We start from the raw sequence: 19,016 nt of genomic DNA, 5'->3' as shown, positions 1-19,016 counted from the left end.
TCTGGTAGAATTCTTTTCTGGTACAATGACAAAACACAATTTTTAACTTTATTTTGTGAATCGATGAATAAAAGGACGTTTTCACCAATTATTGAAATTAGTGGCATCGGTTTGCTTTTGAATGTTATTGGTACCTTTGTGGCATGGATTTGCGAATGTTCTTGCTGCCTTTGGAGTTTTTGAAATGGATGAATGTTCTTAAGTTTAATTTTTATTTGGCTTAGCAAAGGTGTACCAAACACATGAAAAAATAAAATTATATTTTCCTATTATTTATCATGTGTGCACCAAACATGTGATAGGATAAATGTTATCAGGTCACTATGATATCATATCCTTATCCGGCAAAAGTTATGGTGCGTGCATAAACACTTCACAACCATCAGATCTAGTGTACATGTGTTATAATCATAGACTTCTCAAACTACACCAAATCAAGGAATAAAGAAAGAGGTATAAGTGACATGAAGCATGACCTCAATTTTACCTTCATCTTCTCCGGCTAGACCTCAATTTCCGACGCGGTGGCCGGTGGTGGCACCACCGCGCCGGAGTTTCAAACTCCTCTGATTTCAAAATTAAACACACATTTCGAATTCCTTTTTCTTTTTCGATACGAATCCGGCGTCAAAATTTCAAGAAAAGACACACACAGTTGTAGATCTAGAGTTCAAAAATCGGAAATCAAAACACAAACTCTACCTTTTTACCTTCACGTTCTTGATTCTGATCTGGATATTTTGACACATATGGTTCGTAAATCATAGGAACATGCAATGCAATGCAAAGATAGAAGAAAAAGAAGATTGAAGAAAATTACGGAAGGCGTTTGAAAATAAGGTAAAGGATGAGGTGAAAAAGAAGATTGAAGAAAATTACGAAAGGTGTTCTTCTGATTCTGCTTCAAATTCATTATAATCTGAAATTGGAATAAATCATATCAATGTTGTGAGTTTAATTTGATGAACAATCACATATTCGAAAAAATAAATTAATAAAAGGAAGATCTGGAAAATATTGTTTATGTTGTTCTTGTTGGAAACCATTCCCACAACAAAATGGTTTTGGAGTACAACTCACAGAAACCATTTCCACAGCAAAATGGTTTTGGAGTACAACTCACAAAAACCATTCCTTTCCTCCTCCTCCAATTGTGTCAGTCCAAAACTGAATGATGACAATGACTCTAGGTCCTTAGTTTTTTTCACCTGCTGGAAACCATTAAGTACATCTAATGGTTTTGAAGTACAACTCACTGAAACCATTTCCACAGCAAAATGGTTTCGATATAATTTCATGTTTTCATTTTTTATTACATGTTCTCATTTTATCTAAGGCATGTTGAGTTTTTTACATGTTAGTGTAAAAAATTTCTGAACTGAAACATTTTTCTTCTCCAAATAGTGAAGATTTGGTGCAATTAATTTTAAGGACCAAAATTATGCATAATGAATGTGGTGGATGAGGTTTACAACATCAACACGGCATAAGTGAGTGTGAGCAATGACACTGACGAAAGTCAGAGTCGCAGAGGTGTGAAATTCTCTCATTTGAGGTGAATTTGTAAACTCCCTCAAATTGGTCAATAAAAAATACCCACTAAAATCATGTATTTTTCAAAAGTTTTTTTTTTTGTCTTCCTTCAAAAAAAAATATAGTTTTTGAAAAGATTTTAACTAACATTCCACAAAATTTGGCTACCAAATTTTGTTAAAAACCATATAGAATTCCAAGTACAGCTTGGAGTACAGTATATTATAAAATTAAGTTTTTAACTTCATAATTGCAATCAGAAACCAATATAAACAACTACAAATTTAAAATACAATGAACCAAAGACAATGATAGATTTTATTTGCTGGGCCACCAAAACTTTTTCTGAAAATTAAGGTTTCGCTTGGGGGTGTAGAAAACAATTATGTTTGACTACCGGTTAATGGGCTGAAATTTATGCACGGTGCATAAGGATTTCCTTATGCACCATAACCACACCCTCCTTATCCATCTTTTTATCCTATCATGTGCACCAAACAGACTCTTAAATAGGTAACTTTTATGAATACTTGTGTAATCATTGCATTGTAAATTAAAATATTTAAATTTTTTGACAAATAATTTCTTATGTTAAAATCTTTAAAAAGTGTTTGGAGCATTCATTAACAAGATTGTTTATGTATACCGTGATTCTTTTTCTCCGTTTTTTCGTGTGACAAAAATCTATGCAATGAGAAAACAGATAACTCCAACCAACGAATTGTTTGTCATGCCAATATTATTTGTTATTGGATGAGTCACGTCACTTTAGAAATGGTTCTCCGAATGCAATAAAACCCATACAATTAGAGAGATAATATAATTTGTACTCAATTATTGAAGGTGTTGAAAGAAATGCATTGCCAACATTTTTCGTGTTTAATTTTCATATATATATATATATATATATATATATATATATATATATATAATAATAATAATATTGATTGATCAAATCAGTCACTCCACCATAGTCTGATGGATCTTTTGAATAACGGATTAATCAGACGAGAATAAAGATAGAGTCCCATTCTACATGTCAATACCGACATCAATGAAATTTTTAGTAAGAGGAAAATCCGTCGACTTTAGAAATCGTGAGGGTTCAAGTCCCTCTATCCCCAAAAACCCATTTAATTCGCTAATTTTTTATCCTATATCCCTTTTTTTAATTAATTTTTAATTAAAATTCAAAACAAAAAGTTTTTTTTTTATTTAGTTGACATAGACTCAAGTAATTTCCTAAAATTAGGGTGGTGTGTCAAGAATGGTCGGGATAGCTCAGCCGGTAGAGCAGAGGACTGAAAATCCTCGTGTCACCGGTTCAAATCTGGTTCCCGGCGATTCATTTCTATGAGTATCTATTCCCAAATTTATTAAAATTTGGGAATAGATACATATTTTTTAGTGGTCTTGATCATCATACATAATTTATCTAGGCGTACATAGATATACTCTTATATATATATATATATATATATATATATATATATATATATAAATACTTATATCAGAAGTTGTTTAAGTTATTTAATTGTAATTAATTGATTTTTAAGTTTTTTTTCCGTATCACTTAGATAATTTAAGTTAATAAATTATAACAAGTTGGTTCTTTAAGTTTTTTATGTACCAGCGAGGTCCTTTAAGTTATTTAACCGTAACAATTTTGGGGATTCTAGATCCTAAAAGTTGAAGTTATTCGAGACCTAAAAGTTACAATTAAATAACTTAAAGGACCTAAGTGTTACAAAAAATACTTAGAACTAACTTGTTATAATTAAATAACTTAAAAGACGTAAGTGGTAAAAAAAACTTAAGCCTATAAATGTTGGTAGATAGTATACGATGAATTGTTATATATATTTTTTTAGGAAAATGCATTGCTAGCATTTTTTATTTGAATTCCTTGAACAATATTTTTTGAGGAATTTTTCCCACCGTTTCTACATAGAATATTTTTATCTCCCTTGTCCTCTAGAATTGGGTAGTTTCTTTAGTGATATAAATCCCAAGATACATGTGAAAATTGACATCCAAACACCATGGTTAAGGAAAATATGGCCAGTGCAGTTAGAAAGGATTATCAATTTTTTTAATATTGCAGACAATTATATCATGATTTGAAGTAATAGAAAAATAATGTCATTTGTACCAAAAAAAAGAAGAAAATAATGTCGGTTTTTGTAAATACAATTCATCATATAACCCATTTGGGGTTGGCCTAATGGTTGGCTTGGGATCTTGGAGTTTGCTCCTCCAAAGGTCTCAGGTTCGATTCCCTCTGGTGCCAATTTCGGTGGGCTAAGTCCATACAGAGCTTGCTCTGGCTTTAAACGGGGCCCCCACAAGTGGGCGGTGGGATTGGTCCCCTCGGATTAGTCGGTTTTGGATCGGATACCGAGTTTTCAAAAAAAAAAATCATCATATGTTAGTTACAAAGACATTCGATACATCGGAATATAGATTTGAACTTTTAAATCTCAACTTCTCAATATTTAATGTGTGAGTTTCGTTACTAAGTCTTTTTATATTTAATGTGTGAGTTTCGTTACTAAGTCTTTTTAAAAATAAATAGCGTCATCGTCGTATGCTATATGATGTAACATGTACAATGATATGAATGGAGAAAATGACGAGCACTACGTGGTATTTATCAATCAGGCACTAAAGTGGAAAAGTGGGGATGACCATTACTCATAAGAGAAATCCTATGTACGGTTGATATATCTCCACTTATGATCCTGAGGCCTACAACAAATTGATCTTCATAGTCTTTGGCAGTTGACTCCTGGTCACGTCTCTTTAAACAGGGTTAATGATTGTTAGGGATAGAAAAACGGATTCAATTTGTCGGGGCGGTTCGTTTAGACCGTTATTTTTTTGACGGGTTAAGTTGAAGTTTTGAACTCATCTCTTTCAGTTGGTCTGTTCCGTTTAGCTCGCTTAAAAAACAGGTCACCGCATGGACGAGGAGGGCTGGCCCTCTAACTTGTCAATTTGCTCAAAAAAAACTTGTCAATTTGCTATTTATTAATTTTTTTTATTCAACGTGTTATAGACAAAATTTAAATGGGAGCGACCCAATAACCTATCATAACTCAAAATTGTTTCGTAAGCTTGTTTTTAAAATAAATTTATTTGCTGCCAGTTTTATTTGTTTAAATAACAATGCCATATTTTTTTATATAAAAACAAAATTGTCAAAAAAAATCATTAAAAATTATTATTTTTTGTTTGGCGGGCTGACCCGCCCCTGCCAACTAGCCACTAAGCGGGACAGAGTGGGATTTTGAACTTGGTCACCTAAATTTACTCTGCCCGTCTCGTCCTGTTTTGGGCAGGTCCAAACGGGATAGACCGATCCGCTTTGTCATCCCTATTGATCATTATGATATAATATTTGAAAACATAATGAAATTAAAATGACCAACAATGAATTAGTTCAAGTGCTAAACGACTTGATCCTTTAAGCATGTGGTCAGGAGTTCAATTTATGACGCATGTGTATGAAAAAACTTCGTATGAAAGGGAAGAACCCACCTTGTGTGTCCCACAGACTCTCTGACGGATATTAGTCGCTGTTAAACGGCGGTGAAAACTTCGTTATCAATACTATGTTAACCGAAAAAAGAATGAATTTAAAATGTTTGAAAATAAAAATCGAAGTATTTTAGTGACATTTATTTATAAAATGGACCATGATATTTAAAAGAGCAGTGTTATTTTGACATCCCAAAAGCTACAACTTATTCCACACCGTATACTCCCAAGACACAATTCAAGCTTGCACACATTCCAAAGTAAAACAAAATGATTAAAAATTTCAACATATACTACCTAACCGTATCAAATTACGGTGTGAACAACCAAAAGGGTTGTTCATTTATCATTCCTGTATTTAAAAAGTCAGATTTGAAGAAGGCACCACAACCATGAATGATTAATTAGTCAAAGTGTAATAGTCACAATAAGGATGTCATTGATAAAATTCAAACAAGTTTTAATCAAAGAACTTAAAGATGAGATCTAACTCACTCACCACTCTCATTAACACTCTGTTTGTTTGAAGAGAAACAAGGAAGAGAGAAATAGAGAAGAGAGAAATAGAGAAGAGATGGTGATTTTCTCTTGTTTGGAAAGGAGAGAAATAGGGAAGAGAGATTGCAATATGGTGGGACCCACCACTTTTTTCTTTCTCCTCATAACAGCGAAGAAAGGGGAGAGAAGTGCATTTTCTTGTTGTTATTCCATTTTCACCCTTGTATTTAAATCTTTTATTCTTATTAATTAATGATGAATCAATAGTTCGTGCAAATTGCAACAATGACTCTTGGGTGTGATTGTGAAGAAGAAGAAAATGCAGGGAAACCTGTCGGAGTCGAGCTAAACACATAAGTTGGACGAAAGATATAAAGAAGTAAAATAAGAAAATAGGACTAAAGCTTTATTAAAGCTGTTGATGATGGCAAAAAATAGATCTTGAATGATGTTTTAATTTTTCTTATTACACAATGAGGTGGTGAATCGGTGATGTAGTAGAACTTAGAAGTATGGGAGTGGAAGATAAGATATCGGATGAAGATAATTAGCCTTCTTTTAAAAAATTTATTCCTACACTCTGTTTTTTTTTATTCCTCCTACCCCACTTCTTAGTCCGTTTTTATTATAAAAAATGTGTTCTGAATTTTTGGCTAAAATTAAAAATTTAATAACAATCTACATCAATTTGATTTATTAGTAGTAAATCAATTTTGATTGAAGGTTTTTTAACAAGGGGCATTTTGGTACTTCTAAATATAATCAACACTTCTCTCTTCTCTATTTCTTCTATCTTTCTCTTATTCCAATCAACCCATCAAATCAACTCTATTTCTCTCTTCTCACTCTCTCTCTCACCTAATTCTCTCTTTACACTTTCTTCTCACAACCAAACACAAGAGAACAATTCTAATTCATTTTCAACTTCTGAAATGAGGTTACAAATGCTACTTAAAGCAAAATTTACTCTAAATTTAAATGGATCATAAGTGACTCCGCCTTCTAGACCTATAGTAGACTCGCATTATATTTGATCAAACTTTATTTACTTTTCGATCGATTTTTAGATTACCAAAGTCCTTTTTCCGTTAGAACCAGAAGATTGGCAAAAAAATTGTAGCTTTTTGAATTGCAAATTACTCTCTAATTTCTTTTTACAAACTCCGTTTGTAGTTTTCCCAAGGGTTTGTTTTTCATTCGTGTGGCAGTTGTGGTGCCCAAATGCTTCATGTCCTTTTATCCTTCAAAATTCTATTTGATAACACATTAGTAAGAAAGTGTTACAAAAAAAAAAATACAAAGATAAAAAAAATACAAATGATTAAAGAGAATATGCTTTTCTGGCTCGTTAAAGGAGTCTAAAATGTTAGAATCGACTCTGTTGATAGATACATATTTTTTTTGGAATAAAGTTTAATATTGTTATCTTAATCCAAGGGGAGTGTTACATTGGTGTCAAAGACAGACAAAACAATTCTACATACACTCAAATTAATATTGATTGAGCAACAAGAAACAGCTAATTGGCGGAATTAATCACCACTCTCTATTTATCCAAAGTTTTTAGTATATGTCTCTTATATTTGTAATGTAGCTGCTATGTTTCTAGATATTGACCTCTCAGCCGGTCTTGTCGTTCATTCATTTAGAATTAGAACTCTCTCACTCTCATATATATACCAACCTTGAGAGAGAAAAAAGGATATACGTTTGAAAAATTTGTTGAATATCATTCATCACTATGGAAGAAGGCCTCAAATTACAATTGGATCATGAAGATGCTAATGATGAGTTGAAGAAGCAAGAAACCAATGATATTGTAGATTCAAATATTGATCAGCATGGCACATACACAATGGCTAAGCAAAGCACAAAGAGGGTTGCTACACTTGATGCATTTAGGGGTCTCACCATTGTGGTAATTAATTAGTTAGTGTCTTCCAATTCCAAAACATAATTTTACTTAGTAAAGACCCAAACCACTAAGATAAAAAGCATAAGGAGATGACCAATTAATTTCATATGTAGATAATGATTCTGGTAGACAAAGCTGGTGGAGCTTATCCACGCATTGATCATGCCCCGTGGGATGGATGTACTTTGGCAGATTTTGTAATGCCTTTCTTTCTTTTCATTGTTGGTGTTGCCATAGCCCTTGCATTAAAGGTTCATTTTCAATTATGTCTCTTTCTATGAGGGTTATGCCTTTGAATTTTTGTGTGCATTGTCACATTCTCCAAATAAACTACTACTAGTATCCTCTATGTCCTTTAATATTCATGAACAGCTTTGAATGTAATAATGCAGAGAATACACAAGATAAAGTATGCAGTGAAGAAGATAATGCTTAGGACGTTGAGGCTTCTCTTTTGGGGTATACTATTGCAAGGTAAACTAAACTCCTCTAACTCACTATATATACATTTTTAAGCATCCTTCTAGATATACTAAGTAGAAACCACTGCCAAAAGAGTTACATAAATAACAAGATTAATACTACCTAAATTCATTGATAAATTTAAGTATGTAACATACTACAGGTGGATACTCTCATGCACCTGATGATAAGCTCTCATATGGAGTCGACATGAAATTTATTAGATGGTGTGGCATTCTCCAGGTAAAAAATCAAACTAATTGAAAAATGTTACGCGGAACCTAATGCAAAATAGTTACTGTTGAACACAATTTTGATTCACCACATTATTGAATTTGTGTGTGCAGAGAATAGCACTTGTATATTGTGTTGTGGCTCTAATAGAAACATTTACCACCAAGCTTAGACCCACTACCTTGAGGCCTGGACGTATAGCCATTTTCACTGCCTATAAATGGCAATGGTGAGATAACACAACACTCATTTAATTTCAAATTTCAAATATGCTAATTGAAATTGTGAACTTCCATTTATTATTAATGTACAATAATATACATGAGTTAGGTTTGGAGGCTTTTTGGCATTTCTCATTTACATGATCACAACTTTTACCCTCTACGTTCCTGATTGGAGCTTCGTAGACCATACTAACGGCGATGAACCAAAAAGATACACAGTACATTCACTCTCTCTAATGTCTAAATTGTTAGTTGAAGCTTTTAATTTTTTTATATTTTGTTCTTGTTTTCATTTATTAGGTGATATGTGGGACGAGAGGACACAGAGGCCCTGCATGTAACGCTGTTGGATATGTCGATAGGCAAGTTTGGGGGGTTAACCACTTTTATATACATCCTGTTTGGAGACACTTGAAGGTAACCAGTAACGACTTGTAACTTTTATTACATAATAGCAGCTGAGATCTAGCGCAATTGGTTGGTCTGTGAGTGTTGTAAATTCGATTGACTGATGATAAAAAAATAAAAAACTACACAATTATAAAATCAATCACAGAAAGGAAAAAAAGTATTAATTGTTCTAGGTGAATTTGGTAAAAATGCCCTGCAGTTTTCCTTCTAATGATATTTCGTACATTACTTTTATAGGAATGCACATTCAGTTCTCCAGGTGAAGGTCCAATTCGCGAAGATGCTCCAAGTTGGTGTCGTGCTCCATTTGAACCAGAGGGCTTGTTAAGGTTTGCCTTCATGTTTCCTTTCCTTTCTACCTATTGGTACTAGAGTATGCATCAAAATGTTCCGTCAAAAAAAAAATTCCTATATGCAGAGTAAATAGTAATAGAGAAAAGTTTCTTTCGCACACAATTTGACATCAATGTCATATTTTTATACGGATTTTGCTTTCTATATAGCTCTTTTTCGGGTCCAACATCTGTTAAGTGTGAAAATATGAAGGATTAGGCAGTTACTTGCTTCATAAGTAACTGACTAGTTAGATAACTAACTGTTTTGATAGTTAAAACAGTTATCATAGTTAGGTATAGAGCTATGGATAGTATAAGTATGTGTGTGATCACAATGTACATTTTAGATTTGTGAATATCAATTCTTCTTATCATTCTATACTTCGTTCATATTAGTTTCTCTATTCTTTCATCTATGGAGGTTGAGTTTATCTCTTCACAACATCAGTACTTATTCAATGTGCATCTATATAGTGTCCGAAACGATGTTGATTTTTGTGTATCTAAATAACATAACTCTTTTTAACTAGTTCAATATCAGCAATCCTCTCGGGCACCATCGGCATCCATTATGGGCATGTCTTGATTCATTTCAAGGTTACAAAATCTTACCCTACGTTATATTATACACATACATACACACAACAAACATTTATTTTATAAATTGAATTTTATTAGTGAGAGGCCTAAAACAGATGAAATTTTTGGCAGGGTCATTGGGATAGGCTCAAACAATGGGTCTCAATGGGGTTTGTGTTACTCACAATAGCCATTATCCTTCATTTTACAAATGGTAAGCTAGTGTGACAACCATTTCTCAAAATCCATCTAAAAAAAGATAAAATTTGAGTTCAAAATAAATCTTAACAATAACATTTATGGAATATTTCAGCTGTCCCAATTAATAAGCAACTCTATAGTATCAGCTATGTTTGTTTCACAGCTGGAATAGCTGGAATTGTCTTCTCTGCCCTCTACATATTGGTAATTAAAGCACCATATATATTCAAGTATTTTTTTTCTTTATTTTTTTCACTTTGTGGTTCTTTAATAAATACTATTGATGATAACACAGATTGATGTTTGGGGGCTTCGTACTCCATTCTTATTCTTGGAATGGATAGGAATGAATTCTATGTTAGTGTTTGTGATGGCAGCTGAGGGAATTTTTGCAGGATTTATAAATGGATGGTATTATGAAAATCCAAATAACTCGCTAGTAAGAAGCAGCATTTTTTAATTTAGTTCCATTGAATATGTATATAGTCTGTCTTTAATTATATCATAATTTTAGAGTATATATTTTTCTAATGTTTCGGGTCTTGTTAACGAGTGCCTCCGGGGCACTCTTTAAGCATTCTAAAATAAGTAACTATTCTTTAAAAAAGTCAAATATTTCGATTTCCAAAACATTGATTACATGCATTTTCATAATATATTTACTACTTATGGTCCTTAAAGAGTGCCCCGGGGGCACTCGTTAACATTTCCCTTTTCTAATATGTTTTAATTTTGTACATGAAAATATAAATCAGGTACATTGGATTAAGAAGCATGTGTTTGTCAATGTTTGGCACTCAGAGAGAGTGGGAACTCTCTTATATGTTATCTTTGCAGAAATCACTTTTTGGGGTGTGGTAGCTGGCGTGTTGCACAAGTTAAAAATATACTGGAAACTATAATTTCTACGCACATATAGGAATAATGGTTAATTTCATTTCCTATAATATGAATTCTTTTCATTTAAATTCGTATTAGAACCTGTTCCGTTGAATTACATTTTGAGAATAATAGCATTAAATAACGTGCATTCATTTATGAGAGGTTGAATAATGTGTAGTTATTGTTTGCATTTGTCCACCAAACATAACTATATTTTTGTTGGGAAATGCTAACCGGTGCCCCCGGGCACTGGTTAAGGATATGAAAAAGGAAATTATATACCCTCCGGTCACTATTATAAGCAAAAGTTGACTTTTTAGGTTCATTCAATAAATAATGTATGTGGTCTACATATAGACTACATACATCATTTATTGAATGAATCTAAAAAGTGAACTTTTGCTTATAATAGTGACCGGAGGAAGTAGTAGTTAATGCATTGAAATTGTGTAATTAATTCATAATAAAGTCAAAAGCAGTTTCCTTTTATGGTAATAATTCTCTTTTATGGTATGCTTAACCAGTGCCCCGGGGGCACCGGATAGCATGACCCATTTTTGTTTAAAATTGACTCCAAAGTAGTACTCCCTCCGGTCACTAATATAAGCAAAAGTTAACTTTTTAGATACATTGAATAATTAATGTATCTAACATATAATAAAGACTAGATACATTAATTATTCAATGTATCTAAAAATTAAATTTTGCTTATATTAGTGACCGGAGGGAGTAACAAATAACAAAAAGTAGAGAAACATGACAAAATTAATCAAGTATATTTTGAGGTAATCCTCCTATTTTTCATAGATTTTACTAAATGTAATCATATTTGTGATGTGTCATACATTAAATGTTGATACATATCTCAATTGGGATTTGAATCTTGATTCACCATGTTGCGAGAGTCTAACCCCTTTCATTAGACTCAATTTTTGTCGATTGCAATCCTTCATCTTTATTAATCTATAACACAATAGAAAAGTGAGAAAAACATATTGGTAATGTCAAATCATTTTTACATATTGCTAGTAACAATAATTTTTTTACCTAGTGTGCTTGGATAAGAGATTTTAAATTCACGAGAATTTGACATTTAGTGAAATTCAAATGAGCTTCATTTGAATTTCTTTCTTTTTAAAAACGGTTATACATGTTTTTGGTTTCCATACATATAAGTTTTTTCATTTTAGTTCCTTTAAAAAAATCGACTTTTATTCTCCCAAAGTTTTCTATCTTCAATTTTTGTCCCTACTTTTAAGTCAACTCATGTGTAACTTTCATATTTTTAAATGAAAATTTTCAGAAATGTATGAAATATTATAAAAATCTCTAATTTTTTTTTTACCAAAACATGGATTAAATATGAACTTTTAAGCGTCAAAAACATAAAAATTATATTTAATTCATGTTTTGTTAAAAAAATCTATTTTTTCACAAGAGACGAATCTTATAATATTCAAAACATTCTACAAAAATTCATTCAAAAATATAAAGGTTACACATAGGTTGACTTTAAAGTAGGAACTAAAAGTGGTGATGGAGAATTTTTTAAGGACTAAAAATCGAAGAAAAATTTATGGAGACAAACGAAAAGTTGGTATATTCACCGAAAAAAACATATTTAACCTTTCAAAATTTGTTGTTTGGGTCATGTAGTTTAATTCGTTTTTTGGATTAGGTAATTAATACATTTTATTCTTTCATTATTTCTTTTTATTTTTTAAAGTAGGTAATTGAAGTTTATCCTCTCATAATTTCTTTTACTTTTTTTTTTGGTCAATTTTCTTTTACTTTTACTTTTTAATGTAATTAATCTTCTTCTAATTTGTTTAAGTTCTTAGATTATACATTTTAATCTAGAGAAATTTAGTTAAAATTGTACTAATATTATATTAAAAAAAATCACATAAAGACCGTATGAAGTTACATACTTTTCTAACAAACAATTAAATTAGATTTATTATAAAAAAAATTACTTACATGAACAGAAAAAAATTTAAACAAAAGACTTGCAGTGAAACTAAAATTTGTATTTGCATTATAAGAATTTTACTCAACCCCGAAATGTTTGAACATAAATATAATCGACAACTACTAAATTCGGGGGTTGGATATCTCATTTGATTTGATATATAAGATTAAAGGAGTTAAAATCTAGGGTCAAGTCACTGTAAGAAGAAAAATACTAACATAACATTAACCAAAGGTGTAATAATTCCCGCAACAAATGCGGTATACAGAAAACATAACTAGAGTCCAGCTCAAGTTATCATCCTTCAATCGTCAACTGCACAAATTAAAGCACGAAGTCAGAGGAAAAAAAAATCATATATTGCATTGTCTTAAACCCATGTATACCAACTAACAAGAGCACTAGTGAAGTATCAATGCTTATAATAACAGAAATTTAATTTTATTGAAATAATCAATTTGTAAAAGCTCTTATAATCAACCCATTCAATAACCTAACAAATTTAAGCCAATAGTTGTCCACAAAAAATCAAGTTGGCATGGCTATTAAGAAGTGATCTAATGATGTCCTTCACCAACTAGATCTTCTAATGATTCCAAAACTTATTTTGAATTAACTAGATCTCTATATTACTTTTAATATGTTACCAACTAAAATAAACCCAAAAACAACTAAGATTACCTCGGTCTCAAAACATAGAAGCCATTAGATACTTCTTTTTCTCACTCAACGGAAGAGCTTTGAGAATCGCTATTTTGTTTGGATTGTCAATCAACCAATTAATTGCTTTATAGCGGAGTGTGTCATCAATATCAATAATCATCTCCATTTCATTCAACACTTCTTGCACCTCTTTTGGAGTATTTCCTTCCATCCTTTTTTTACTAATTTGTACAAAGTCTTTCAATATCTCAGCAACTTCTCTCATAGAGTCGATCATCCCCTCTTTGTCTCTACCCTTATTGGCACAGGTACATTGTACTTTTTTCTTTGTTGCAGAACTTGGTTTCTCTAAATCAATATACTCATTGGAACCTTCTTCATCTTCATCTACATTTGCTTCTTTGCTCGTGACATCATCCACATTAACTGCACGTTCTACTTGAATTCCACCTCCTTTATCTTTAGCACATATATCTACAATGTCATTCCAATTTAGAATGATCTTAAATCGGAATCGTTTGGCTTCTTCATGAGACTTCAAAACAAAAGAAAACAACAACAATCAATAATGAGTTGGTTTATTACTCAAACAAAGCTAAATAGGACCTGGCCTTTTTTGCCCACAAACCAAATAAGATAATCAAGTATTTTATTTCTCTAACTCCGACTAGCATGTATATTACTACTATGGTCAGATTCTCACAGACCACAACCAAAATAAACCATGGCATATACTTATTGAAAGTTAAACAGGGACTGCCCCCGTAGCTATAACAATCCAGAATCTAAACCCAATCACTTTTAAATCCAACAAACATGACCTAAGACCCAAAAAGCAATTTAAAACATAAGCATGAAACATATTCTCTTAATCATGACCACTATAAAAAATAGGCAACATTAGACTTTTGGTCCCTTAACTTAATTGCAGGTAACGATTTGGTCCTTTATTTTTTTTATTTCATTTTTGCTCTTTTGGTCCATTTTCATATTATTTTCAAGCTTTAAATCTAAAATTCATACGCAAACAGGAATGAAAGACCATAGATTTGAAGATTGGGAAAATAAAACCATAGATTTGAAGCTTGAAATCCATATGGAAATGAACCAAAAGGGAAAAAAATGAAATAAAAAAAGATAAAGGACCAAGTTGCCTGAAATTAAGTTAAGGGACCAAAAGTGTAATTTTTCCTAAAAAATAACAGGTTGGGTCCTACAAATGAAAAACACAACTAAAGCATAGTACTAGACATAAAATCAAAAACTTCAACTCATGCACATTTGTTATACGAAATATCACACCCCAAATAAATTTTAATACTAACATCAGAGTATGTTCAGAGAAAGCTTCAAGAAGCCCTGTTTCAATATCTGATATGACACTTATGCATATCCAAGAAGAGAGTGGGGCCATGTGGGAGAGAATGAGTTGGTTAGTGATGTGTCATATGGGGTCATGTGATTCTGTTAGAGGGGGGTATTATATACGGGTAGGATGGTGTGTGAGGGCATTCAGACTTGTGTAAGGAATCATGGCGCTTAATTTAGAGTCTTTGAGCTCATCTTTATCATTTAACAATACACCTTTCCTATTTGATTTCACAATTATTTCGCTTAATGTAGGTTCTATCAATATAGGCATTCATAATCAGGTTGCCCAGCTCAATTATTTAGCTTTAATGTTAATAACCCTCTAACAAAAAACACCAGTGTAGAGGAAGCATGGTGCTTATCACAACAAAAGAAAAGGGAGGAAGCATGGCACGGATCAGAATAAAGGTTGTCATCATCAATGAAGGAAGAAGAGTGATAGAATACACTTCATCATGTTATTAACATTGTAGCTATACATACACAAACATAAGAAATAAAATATAGCAGTAGTAAAAAGTGAATACCTTGACATATTCATTCCATGCATTTTCATCTTCGACGGTAATCATACAGTTTGTGCCATCCCAACCAAATCCATTTTGACTGAGAATATCATTAACTATCCCATACCATCTTCGCCAAAGTTTGACGCGGTTTTTCACATTCTCTCCGATAAGCTGAACATTAAAACGTGTCGACAACACATCAGCTGCAGCTTTGTATGCTTCTGTTTTCCAAATTCCGTTAGTCTGGCGACCCAAACTTCTTTGATCTCTAAGTGCCTCAGCTAATACACGCTCCATGTCCAAATTCCACGTGAAGTAAGCTCTTGCATCCTCTTTCTTAACCCAAATATTGCTTTCTTCCATCTTTCTTTTTCCCTTTGTCTTGCGGCCTAAACCTCTTGCATAGACTAGACTAGAATTCATTTCTTGAAATCAAGTAAGCACACATAATAATAATCAGATATCAATAAGATAGAGACACAAATATACTAATAAGATAGTAATCAATAAGATATAAATCAAAAGTATAGCCACGCAATCTATGAGATTCCTTAGCAATCAAAAGCAACAAAATGAAAAGCACACCCTAACAGCTCCAAATAATATGTCGGTAACAAATAAAAAGAAAAAAAATAATCTAAAATCCACTAAACCTAAGATATATTTCTTATCTTGATATTCAACAAATATTTTCATCGCATAAGCGTCACGTTTTGATCTTCAGACAATTTAACGGCTGCGACCTCATTTACACCGTTAGTTATTACTCTTTCCCTTTGTTAGTTGGTTAACTCCTCATCAACAACAGATAAAAGCTCCAAGTCTTGAGCCTCTAAAATTTGATCACTTTTCTTTCATCTATTATGAAATTGTGCAACACGAAACAAGCATAAATAATTCTAATTTCTGTTTTTGCATAAAAAGAGTTCTTAATATACTCCATCTTTTCTTCAATATCCCAAATGACCTTTCAATTACATTCCTTGCACTTGAAGGACGGAAATTAAACAACTCCTTGTAATTCTGAGGGGTGTTTCCATTCCACTCTTTGAGATAATATCTAGTCTCTCTATAAGGTGCTAAATATCTAGGGCCATTTGTATATCCCACATCCACAAGAAAGTATTTACACCTACAACGGTTTTCCAAAAAAAAAAAAAAAAAAGATTCATATTGTTTCATTTGATCCATTAAATAAATAAAATATCATCATACTCATCGTACTACCATTTGGAATTCGAAGACAATTTTACGGCGTAAAGCGTATCATAATAATCGAGAATCTCCTCCATAATGGGATCCAAAAATGCAACCAAGAAGAACCACTATGAGAACAGGTAAGAAGAAGATGAAGAAGAGGGTAAGAATAATTCAAAGTCTGATAATTCACCACAAAGTCATGACAAGGTTATCGATGATTCTCAATTTTCACTGGTTCACATCAACCCATGTTTTCAAGAGGCTCCAAAGCATCAAATAAAGGCTTCAATTGAATCTCGACTCAACCGCATGTTAACTCACAAGAATTTTTTGCCTTCTTTTGCACCCATCAACGAGAGAGGTAAGCCCAAATACAATGCTAATCCAATACAACATTCTCTCCGCCATTAATACAAAATGGATGTGGAAGACAAAAAGAAAGTAGAACACAGTAGTGATGAGGACAATGAAGAAGAAGAGGGATTAATGAAAGTCAATTTTGCCTTCTTCTACATAATGGAATTCGAAGGCAGTTTCTGCTTAATAATGACTAAATGCACGTTCATAGTTTTCCCATTGAAGTAAAAGTTTATAAACAAAGCCACCTCCGTAAGATGAATCGCATAGATTGTATAGTGGAGAGAACATTTTAGTTCAACCCAGTGAAAAGTAGATCAGTAAGAATACCTAGCACATACACGAAGCACAAGTAGAGACAACTATACTGAGAAGAGAGAGCTAAAAAATAAAATGACAACTGGAGGAATGAGATTGTTTCTCAAGTTTCTCAGCAAATTAAATACATCTTTCCAAGAAAATCCTGAAGTTCATCAAATTTTTCATTGATCTCTACAGAGAGGGACATAATGCCATATAATCCTCAACAAGTTTTTTAACAAACTAAATAGCTATTTATAAGAAGTTCTATAAATCAACAACAAAAATATTAAAAATTTGAGATGAGATCACTAACCTTGAGAGAATTGAAGGTGAAAAAATGATATCGTTTGATAGTAAGCAAAAGTGAAAACGCTTGGAGTAGGTTGCCGCCAAGAAAGCTGCAAGTAACGAAGCTTATTAATTGATACTCTATTGATATGGTCTTTGCTTTAGATGCAAACCAGTAACACATTTCTCCAACATTAATAGTGCTGCTGAATAGATACTGGAATAAAAAGAGAGCAAACGAGACATCCTAAATGCTAAATAATTGCTGGGAACAATACATGAAAATGACTAGGCTGGTTCATACTTCATAGTAGTCCAGAATGCAGAATAACAGTATAATATTTACTAAGTAGTAAATTTAATCAGATTTAGTAGTTTGTTTTCAGGTCTCTTTTCCAATATATATATGCACACAAACTCTGACTTTGCCCCGCATAGCACTCACATGGAGTGACAAAATCATTTCTTGACACATTCAAGTGAACGCGTAGTTAGTGTTATCCAGCAGGGTCTGAAACAACTTAAGTTGCAAACACTAAGATATAAGTATCAAAGAGGGGTAATGTTATTCTTTTGATCTTTTATATACAGATTAATAGGTTTTCGAGCAAACAACCATTTTGGTCCCTGAATGTACGCGGCGCTGTGACTATAGTCCTTAAATGTATCTAAATTGCAAACAAATCCCTACTTCCCTGGTCTCTCTTTTGTTAGAAATTTTATGGACAGTATCAACCAACAAAAAACACATTTTCGAACGAAATTGACTACCAAAAAAACATATTTGAGGATCGAAATGACTAATAAAATAGATACTTCCAGATGTGTTTGCAATTTCGATACATTTACAAACTATAGTGACACAGTCTCACACCCAAGATTTTCAATTTTAGTCATTTGCATATTCTCATCAAATTTTTAAGTTTTTGAGGTTTGGTTAATAAAAAGATAATCATATGTAGATTAACATTTATTTTTTCTTTGGAAATTTGCATGTAAATCAAAGAGATTGACATAATGAACAATAAGCGTGGTGTTGGGAAACTAGGGTTTGAAGATTCAGGAGAGAGAGAGAGAGAGAGGGGAGAGGGAGAGAGAGCTTACCAGAAGAACAGGCGAAGACGAAGTAGTTGAAGGAGTACGGGAAGCAGACAAACAGCGACGACGAGAGAGAGAGATCGAGCTCCGAGAGAGTACGGAGGAGAGTTGCAGCAAGGAATTTCACAATTGAGGTGGAATTGTCAATTCCCTCATATTCGTAAATTGTAGTAAAGTTACCAACTAAAAAATCCTGTAATTTTAAAAATACTCTCTATTTTTATTTTTATTTTGCTAATATACTCTATTTTTTATGCAAAGAGACTTGAATGTAAATTATTTTTGTTAGTTACACGAGGGAAGAAAGAAAAAAAAAACTAGTATGTTCTAATGAAAGACATTTATACAACATTTACTAACAATGTTTCCTGATGGTGAGTTTCTAATTTGGCAAGAATATATGCATAAAAGTTTATTTCTTTGAGAATGTGGTAAATAAAG

General features: G+C 32.4%; 2 protein-coding genes and 1 non-coding gene across 3 annotated transcripts; 2 read left to right on the top strand and 1 right to left on the bottom strand.

Moving 5' to 3' along the window:
* The first annotated feature begins 2,803 nt into the window (after positions 1–2,803).
* On the top strand, positions 2,804–2,876 carry TRNAF-GAA (transfer RNA phenylalanine (anticodon GAA)). Its single transcript has one exon. It is a non-coding gene; the product is annotated as a tRNA-Phe (tRNA).
* A 4,436-nt stretch (positions 2,877–7,312) lies between these two features.
* On the top strand, positions 7,313–10,834 carry LOC146910581 (uncharacterized). The gene is made up of 13 exons (XM_085725298.1): positions 7,313–7,489; positions 7,600–7,737; positions 7,879–7,960; positions 8,112–8,191; positions 8,296–8,411; positions 8,513–8,624; positions 8,707–8,823; positions 9,055–9,146; positions 9,683–9,749; positions 9,864–9,945; positions 10,045–10,136; positions 10,228–10,371; positions 10,688–10,834. The coding sequence occupies exons 1-13, from the start codon at positions 7,313–7,315 to the stop codon at positions 10,832–10,834; spliced, it is 1,446 nt and encodes a 481-aa protein (XP_085581424.1).
* A 1,989-nt stretch (positions 10,835–12,823) lies between these two features.
* On the bottom strand, positions 12,824–18,731 carry LOC146910580 (uncharacterized). The gene is made up of 5 exons (XM_085725195.1): positions 18,582–18,731; positions 17,503–17,587; positions 15,348–15,754; positions 13,468–13,984; positions 12,824–13,101 (listed from the first exon to the last, which is right to left on the bottom strand). Exons 3-4 carry the CDS (start codon positions 15,750–15,752, stop codon positions 13,475–13,477), a joined length of 915 nt encoding a protein of 304 aa, XP_085581321.1. The 5' UTR covers positions 15,753–15,754; positions 17,503–17,587; positions 18,582–18,731; the 3' UTR covers positions 12,824–13,101; positions 13,468–13,474.
* Positions 18,732–19,016: the final 285 nt, after the last annotated feature.

This window comes from Medicago sativa, chromosome 7 (assembly GCF_051527215.1).
Source record: "Medicago sativa cultivar Bolivia chromosome 7, Bolivia_mono, whole genome shotgun sequence".
Taxonomy (NCBI): Eukaryota; Viridiplantae; Streptophyta; class Magnoliopsida; order Fabales; family Fabaceae; genus Medicago; species Medicago sativa.
This window is presented reverse-complemented; position numbering and strand designations above follow the sequence as displayed.